Source organism: Cryptomeria japonica, chromosome 7 (assembly GCF_030272615.1).
Source record: "Cryptomeria japonica chromosome 7, Sugi_1.0, whole genome shotgun sequence".
Taxonomy (NCBI): domain Eukaryota; kingdom Viridiplantae; phylum Streptophyta; class Pinopsida; order Cupressales; family Cupressaceae; genus Cryptomeria; species Cryptomeria japonica.
In genome coordinates this window covers 771,381,819-771,391,324 of record NC_081411.1, presented here as the reverse complement: position 1 = coordinate 771,391,324, position 9,506 = coordinate 771,381,819, and the positions used below count along the sequence as shown (strand labels likewise).

The window sequence follows — 9,506 nt, the reverse complement described above, 5'->3', positions numbered from 1 at the left end:
TGAAAAGTTATGTTACAGAGTTACACAAAAGGAAGTGAAGTGCAGCTTGGCTATTAAAAGAAACACCATCACTCACTTCCTGCCAAATTTCCTTTGTTGGATTCTAGTGATACCGCTGAAAAGTGTGACGAACATATAGTTGATGTTATCCAAATTTTATGACATCAAACACACATGAGATGATGCCCAAACTATTTTTACATAGTTTCCTACTGTAGATTATTTAATTTTGGAATGATTATTTAATTTTGTTACTTTTTAGTTGGATTTATTAAAATATTTCAAGTCCCTGTCTAATGATTCCTCTGGATTATATTTGTGATGATGTGAATGCGGAGCTGATGGTCATGGGGTTCATATCTCTGCTGCTTACAAGTGGGCAGAGACCAATTTCAGAGATCTGTATATCCAAAAGCTTACGAGACACACTACTTCCCTGTTCTAAAGAGGAGCCTCAGCAGACCATAATGAGGCATATGCTGGAGGCTGCAGTGGTGGCTATTGTGCCAAAAACGTATTCACATTTACCAACTCACTCATAACCTTCATTTCAAAACAAAAGTGAAAAATAATCAACACTGCATTAAATAACAACTTTAACTCAGAGCTTATTAGTGTGCCCTTTGTTGGTTTTGTAGGAAATGGTGCCTCTTATTTCTCAAGATGGTCTCCATCAACTACCTATTTTCATCTTTGCATCGATGGTCTTTTCTTATTTTTATAAAATTGAGATTTTTGAGATTTCTACCAATTTTTTGTTTTCAAAATAAACTTGATGGAAGAAAATTACAAGTCAAGATCTGTAGAATTTTTTTGCTTTCTAAATAAACTTATGTATGCTCTAACTTTTTGGAAAATCTAATGTGGAACGAAGAGAATTGCATTCACCAGTATAAGTGCTTTGGTTCCCCTCTAAATTCAAGTTCTATCACTGAGAAGTTAAAAATTGTTTGCAACCTTTTATGTGTCTTAAGTACAAATCCAATAATTTTGTTTTTGCAAGATATAGAGATTGTCATGGATAGAAATGATAAAGTAGCTTTCTTGACCAATTTTGATTTTAGACTAAGAGTTTTGAATTTAGATAAATAGAGCTATGGAAAAGATTTAAAACAATGAAAGAATGTCACTATTGTTCCCATACAACATTGACATAAAATCCTTCAAGATAATACCCAACTTGGGGGCTGAAAGAGCAAACTTAAAAAGATATGAAAGCAACCCAGTAGCAAGATAACAAGAGTAATGTATTAGAGTTTCTTCAAGCAAATTTTGTTGAATCCAATAATTTGGATAACATTTGCTTTGGCCACACAAATTTCAATGTTTCTTAGTAATTATTCTAATTCAATCTAGAGTCCCTTGGCAACTCGTAGGTCATAGTGATAGAGTTTTTGAATTTAATGAGACATTGGAGTGGTCTTGGCGAAAAGACCATTTCGGTGTGATGATTGGTCGGTCTTGCCAATAGAAGTCCCTTGTCGTTGTGACATTAGAGTTCGGCGAGACAAATTGAGCGGATAACCGAAGTGATGGATTTCTCCGATATCGATAAGACATTTGTGAAGTCTTGGCGACACGATAGGATTTCAATGTGACATCAGTGTTTAATGAGACACTCAAAGCGGATTATCGAGGTCATGCTCTTAGGCCGATAAGCCAATTTTGATGAGACATTGGGTTAATCTTGGCAACAAAGCTATTTTTCAGTATGGCATTGATGTTCAGTGAGACAGTTCAAGGTGCTAGCCAAAGTGATTTCCTCTGCCGATGAAGACCATATAGGTGAGACTACGCGTGTGTCTTGGCGACAAGCGATGATTTTCGGAGTGACATAAAAGTTCGATGAGACATGTCAAGGAGCTAGTCGAAGTGATGTTTTATGTCGATGAAGACCACATCGATAAGATTGTTGTGTGGTCTTGGCGAAAAGCTAAGATTTCAATGAGACTTTGATGTTCGATGGGACATGCTAAGGAGATTGCAGAAGTCTTAACTCTTTCTGATAAGCCATGAGATGAAGGGAGGACCACGTTTGACCCTTGCTGATCTTGCTGAGATGTCTGGTGATGACTGACCAAGCTGGAGCTTTGGGAATCCGTTGTGAAATTCTTTTGAGCCGATTGAGCAAAAAGACAAATTGCCTTTGCTAGGGCAAGTGGATTTTATCAATGGAGGACCACAGGTCTGACTTCAACCATATACAGTACATTCACATCATATGTGGAGACTCTTAAACGGGATATAAACTACTATTGGCATTACACATTGCACCTTACCCGGCGCAAGCGCTAGTAGATAAATTATTGGTAAAAACCAGTTCTCGTATATTAAACAAGAAATTAAATACATAATATATAAAACTGAGCGAAGAAAAGAGGATTTCCCAATCTGGAAACTTAAATAGCAGATCCTACTGCTTATATTAGACATAATACCTTTGATGGTCTAGATTTTACATTGATGAGTAGAAATTCCCTTCCCATCCAAAATTCTATCTATCCTGGCAAATATACTATACTAACTATGTTCTCGAATTCTAGAGGGCTTCTGGACGTTTCCTCAATTTTCACTATATTTGGTAATATATTCACATCCACCATAAAGCTCACAATTTCGGATGGTAGAGTTGTCCTATAAAGAATCAAGCATTAAAGTAGATGGGCGGATTTCATCATGACTTTCCGATCTCCCACACTTCAAATGATTTCCTTGCCGACTCATGATAGCTAAGTTGGGTATCAGATATAGCAGGAAGTCTCCTTGTATTATCTTTTGTCAAACTTCCTCTTCCAAACTGGTATCGCTAAAATTGGCTATCTCACTACTAAAGGCTAGTCATTTCCTTGACGACTGCGACTTCAAAAAGTAGGTGGCATATCACTCCACTTATTATTTAACTTCTTACAACCGTAGTTATAAGATTTCTACTTGTTTTCTTTGCTTTCTTGGAATTATAGAAATTGTCTCATTTTTGTGGTTAAATTGATTATAAAATTTGTCAAACCTAGGTATATATCTACATGTTTATATATGAATGTATGCATATACATTCATGTATACACATTTATATTTATATTTAAAAAAATATAAATGATCTTTAAATATTTTTCTCTTATTTTATATGATTACAGTACAAAACCAGTTTTAAATTATGAGATTAGAATTGGTTATAAAATTAGTTTCCTTTATGATATTAGATTTTTAGATCAACTACAATGGTTGTGAAATCATTTTGTATATTAAATCCACTTGTTTGTTAGCATAAAAAGTATTAAAATATTTTCTTTTGATAATGGAGGCTCATGCCCATGCATATATATGTACACATATGTATATAAATCATATATAAGAAGGTATATCCATATATACCTACATGTACATACTATCATGAGATGAATTATTTGTCTTTCTCTCTTTGTTTGAAATATCCTTGTTACATGTTTCTAAAGGCATGATTATGTTCATTATAGACAATGCATACACTCAATCACAATCAAGAATCATTAGGTACAATGGATCATATAGAGTTCAATTTTGCATTAAAAGATGGATTGTAAAGAATGTACATTAGTTTAGCTTACCATTTTTGTGCATGGAAAGAAGTAATCGCTTTCGTAATTTTTCATAGTTCATGTCGGATTCATGGTGATTATCATATGCATGAAGAGAGAAACAAGTGAATTTATTTAAGCATATGCATGTTTGCACGAGTGTTTTATTTTAAGGAAAGAAGATTAATTTTCTTTGCAAGTTATGGGTTTTTGTTTCTGGAATGCCGAATATAGAATAATGGAGAAGGTTGATTCTCTTTTTGGAAAAAAATAGACATTTTAAAGTACTTTGGCCAAAGTCATGTACTCATTGAAAGAGATGAACTTAGCCCAAGAATATTATATTGATTTGGATCTTTGCCATATCCTGGTAGTAGGACATTTCATATCATGAGTAGGATACATGTATTCTTGTATCTATATATTAGGTTGCACCAAGGTTTCCCTCCTACTTATTTTTTCCAAGTAGTTAGCCATTTCGTGCAAGGTTGTGCATCTTTTGTGACATAATTTTTTTTTTTTGGTCGGTGGAGGGCGGAGGGGGGGGGGGGGGGGGGGGAGACGAGGACAGGCATGGGGGGAAGAGTGGGAGTGGAAGTTTTGTAGTTGGCAAAAGAGTGCTTGATCCATGTTCACATCTCTTGAGCTTGTAGATGGTAGTTGACATTGATGGCATTCAGATATGCTTGATTATATTTCATATATCAATTATTGTATATTCATGTACTTGTACATAAATAATGAATTGATATAACTTTTGGAACAAGGGCCTAAGATGTAATTATTATTTATCTTGATGTTGATGTATTTACATATGCTAACACGTGGATTAACCACAAATTTATTGAGATGTATTTTCCATCCAATGTGATAATGTATTTAATCCTAAAATCTCACATACTTATTTACTTTTACAAATTTTTATTTATAATGCTTAATTTTTTAATTTTCTAAATTTCTTTTAAAGTAATAAAGTGATTATTTTTTATGCAGTTGGTGGCTAGATTATCATATCTCAAAATTGATAGCACTTAGAGAGAAATCAATTGAGTACCTTTGATGGGATGGAGTTTAGTAAAAGTATATTAATAGGAATGGGGTTCTGTAGTACTAGAATTGTTGTGGCCAAATAAGTAAAAAGTATTATATTTTTATTTACAAAATGTTTTATTATTAAAGTTATTTGCACCTTCTTTATTTGATTTTTATTTTTATTTCAATTAGAGTAAATATCAATTGTACAAATAAAATTAAGATATTATAAGATGACGCATTTAATATTTTTCAAAAGTTTGATGATTAGATTGTAATTATTATTTTAGTTAGTATTTATTTAACAATTAAGTAAATATTTCTATTTAGAATTAGTAAATTTATTTTAGATGAATGTATGTAAAAAACTTCTTTCTAAAACATCTATTTTATAGTATTAACTTTAAAATATAAGATTTTATACTTTGAATAAGAAACAAAATCACATTAACAATCTTGTTTAAAAAGCATGATCATGATAAAAATTGAAAGAGATAAAATGAAGGAAATGAAGATATATAAAAATTAATAATTTGATCACAGTAATTAAGTATTTGTTTAATCAATTATTATCTCTTTACAATCATTATATCGCCACCACCTTATTACCAATTACTATCTCTCTACAATTTTATTCTTTTGAATCCAATATAAAACAAAGAGATGGACAACATTCTAGTACTATAATTTGGAGTTTAATGTGGGGGAAATACCCACAAAGTAGTAGTATATGCCAAAACTTCATATTCATATTCATACTTCATGTTTTTTAGACCTAAAATTTGTACTTGCCTAATTCATCTCTACTAGGGGAAGCGTACAAGTAGTGGTTGTTGTTAACCTCGTGCAATCACAAATCCTAAACGGTACATTAGATTTTGATAAAAAAAAATTGTTATTTCCTTTGTTGCAAGGTTGATCAGAATAAGTTGCTTATGTATTGTCATTGATGTCAACATGCTTTGGTTGTAATTAGTGACTGATTGGTAAAAGTGATGTTGAGTTTTTTGTGTAGTTGTGCTGAGAGATTTTCTTTGCATATCTTCTATATTGTACACCTATTCATGTATTTTGGATATTTTGTTAAGCTATGTTTAAAGATGATATATTTTGGATTTGATGCTCTAGATTGTTGTGATAAGGAAGTTGTTTTTACTAGTATGTTTGACAATGTTCCTGTATGAAATGCATGCCTTGCATTTCTCCACATTATGGTTTCTGGCATTGCAGTTTTGGAGTTAAGTTGATAATGTCCTTAGCTTCATTCTATTTAGTTGGCATATGTTCTTGGGCTTTAGAAGCATGGTTTCAACTTTGATGGTGTTTACTCTAGGTTTGTCTAACCTCGGGTGTTTACACTTCATATTGTTGCTTTGATGATTATGGATTGTTGTATAACATGTTTGATGGTTATTTTGGTTCTAATTAATATGTGTTGTGATCCACTTTATATTATTTTCCACTGTATGAATGTTTAGCACATACCTAAATTGAATTGTGTTTGGTTAAGTTGCTTAGTCAACCTTGGGAGACTTTGCATATGTGAGGATGATATATATATAATGGTGTGTGGGTGTTGTGTATGAAGGTTTGTGAAACAAAGTGAAATAAGATGAAGGTGTGTGAAAAAAGACCTCAAAATATATGTTATAATTGATGTTTGGTTTGGACAAACCATCCTTTGCTCTCTTCTTATTATTAGTTTTTCTTCTCGTTCTACTTTTTGTAGGTGCTTCTTTGGATGAATATGTCATTGTCTATCTAATGGATCTTGGTTCAAGTATGTCTAATTCATCTTCCTCCTTCCACATAATCATAGGAATCTTCTCTGTGTTTTCAGGCTTAATTAGTGAGTCATATATTTATCTTTCCTCTCTACCCACATCAACATTCTCTTTAGATCATTCCCATTCTTCTCGATTGATTATGGAAACAATAGAAAACATATTTGAGAAATAATTAAAGAGGGGAAAGGTTTTAAACATATTGTTTTAGTGGGTAGATTATGTAGAAGGTAATTTACAACAAGAATGATAGAATAAAAGTAGATATTTTTCAACCTACAATGAATGATTAAAGGTTGTTGCAATAACTATAGGAATTGGAGTAATTTCATTACACTCTATCCTCTTAATTGGGTGTATGCACGAAGTTATGGTACCAAAAAGGTTCCACACTTCAAAAAAAAATTAAATTGTCATAAGGCGCGCATAATATGACCTTTTCAAACCACAAAAAAATAGAAGTCCGCATTTTGGATGCATTCCGCACTCCCAAACTCACGTTTTGGTGATTTGGGGTGCCATTTCTTGCGCTCGCCCTTTGTAGAAGCTTGATATTGGGCACTAAGTTGTCCATCTCTCATCAAAATGTGGCCACGACATTGAAGAGCTCAAAGAGGCATGCATTTTTGTTTTCTTATTGTCATTATTTTATTAATTTGAAGATTAAACTAGGTTTCTTGATTTAAATTTATTTTCATTACGATGAAATGTGATTAGACAAGAAATGTTGAAAACACTCAATCACCTCCTCATGAAGACAATGTTGAAGAAGAAGCACATCAAGAACCTCCTACAATCCCTAGACATCCCATAGGTACACAAGAAAACCTATTAGGTCAAATAGAAAATAGCCAAAAAGAGCTTGAAGATTTAATCACAAAGCTAAAAGATCCCACTGGAACAAACTCCCATAGGACAAACCTTGCCAGTTCTTTACAATCTATTGTATCTCACATACAATTCGTGAGTGGGCAAATAAATTTTTGGTCTAGTAAGAAGGAAGAACAAAAGCAATTTTATGCTGACAATATGCGATAGTGAAGAAAAAGAAAATTAATAAATTTGACTTGTGTGCTCTTTTTACGGACCCCTGAACGAATCAACCTTTACACTCTGGATGTAGGAGATTCCCTATTCATTAGTGTCATCATGAAGGAATTAAGAACAATTTTTGGGATAGGTGGTGGATGGTATTTGGTCAGCCCCCATGTAATAATCATGAGGTACCCCAATACTTTTTTGAGAAAACTGTACTATGAGTTTGTCGTTAATGAGATCCCAAACTAGTTTGATTTTCTAGATTTCCAAGGTAGAGGTGGGGGTTCCTCACATGATAGAGAGGGTGCACAGCGTGACCCAAATCTCCCACCAAGACCCTTGGCTAGACCTATGGTGGAGTATGTTATTATTCCTTCCATTGTGAAGGAGAGTGTTGAGGTCGAAACTCTAGACTCCATTAGCTCACTCACTCAGACCCTTATACAGTATGCTAGGCCTCTAGTAGAGGGTGATGCGAGTGATGATGGTGATTCTTCTAGGCATTGAGTTCCAACTCATTTTTGTTGATCTTTTGGTTCTCTTTGCACTTATGATCCTAATAGTACTGAGAATGCACATGCATGAGCGAAGTTTGCTACAAAGAACATTTTCATGACAGAATCCTTGCCGAACGAAACATTTGGCATTGATACTGAGGTGTATTTCATTACAAGTTCATTTCATTCTTTTTATTAAATCTTATATGTAAATTTAAGAATATATCTAAATTAGTAAATTATTATGATAAAAAATCAGGGTCAAAGTGTTCACAATACTAGCAACATTTCTACAACACCCTTTTTCATGACTTCGTCGACTCCATAGGTATACAATGAGTGAAGAAATATAATTATTATATGTAGATAGTTGAACCTTATGTGAATGATTTTCTAATTACTCATTTTGGATGTCAAATAGTTTGAAGCTAGAGCTTCAACATCAACACCTCGCAGTGTATTTCATCGACAATATTTCACCTAGGTAAGAAATTTATCTTTAATGTTGTTATTAAATAATATAGATAGTTTTGGTGATTGATCAATATACTTTGTTTAATTTTCAGATGTTGACATCAGAGACTCCTCCTGTTGTTCACGCATTAATGGAGCGCGGTGTTGCTGCAATAGTAGCAAGTTCAACTGCTTTGACAGAAGTATGAGACATATTTATAAATTTAGTAAATTTAGCATTACATTTGTTATCTTAATAATATGTTATTGAAAATTTAAAGACACTTATATTTTATTTAATTTAATTTGTGATGCCTATAGGAGGGGCTTGTCACTCCAGATCATGAATGTGCACCTATTGTGGATGAACATCATGATTATTTGTATACGGTAAGTGACTATTCTATTATATGTCATTGTAAAATTAAATTTTTGTATATGCTAACATCATTCTTTTCATTGTATTTGGTGGAGTTACAAAAAAGTTTGGAGAAGAGGTCGAGTGGGCATACTCGAAAGACACCTACATCATATACATCTCCATCCCCCTGATAGGAAAAGATATCTCGTGAGCTATTTCCTTCCCCTAGAGGGAAATGAATAGAATAGGGTCCTATGTCGTATGCCTATATGGCAATTTTGAACATATGCTTTGTATTATGAATATGTGACATTCTATGTCCATATGGCTTTTGGCAAGCTCCTATTTGACTTTATTGGATACCATGTATATGCCTATACAACAATTTTGAACATATGTTTTGTATTACGAATATGTGACATTCTATGTCCATATAGCTTTTGGCAAGCTCCTATTTGACTTTATTGGATACCATGTTGTATGCCTATATGGCAATTGTGAACATATGTTTTGTATTACGAATACGTGACATTCTATGTCCATATGGTTTTTGGAAAGATCCTATTTGACTTTATTGGATATCATGTTGTATGCCTTTATAGCAATTTTGAGCATATGTTCTGTTTTATGAATACATAACATTCTATGTCCATATGGCTTTTGGCAAGCCTATTTGTCTTTATTGGATATATTTGATACTTTTATCGGTATACAATGTTGTATGGATTTGTAGCTTTTTGATTAATGCAAATCATTTATCATGGTTATCCATAATTGTAGTACAAAT

General features: G+C 33.0%; 1 protein-coding gene across 1 annotated transcript in view; it reads left to right on the top strand.

The window, feature by feature from the left end:
- Positions 1–296: 296 nt before the first annotated feature.
- LOC131856996 (alpha-humulene synthase-like) overlaps positions 297–9,506 on the top strand; it is a 78,328-nt gene continuing 69,118 nt past the window's right edge. Inside the window, exon 1 of the mRNA XM_059208977.1 lies at positions 297–514. Coding sequence (XP_059064960.1) covers positions 297–514 — 218 coding nt within the window. The remainder of the gene's footprint in view (positions 515–9,506) is intronic.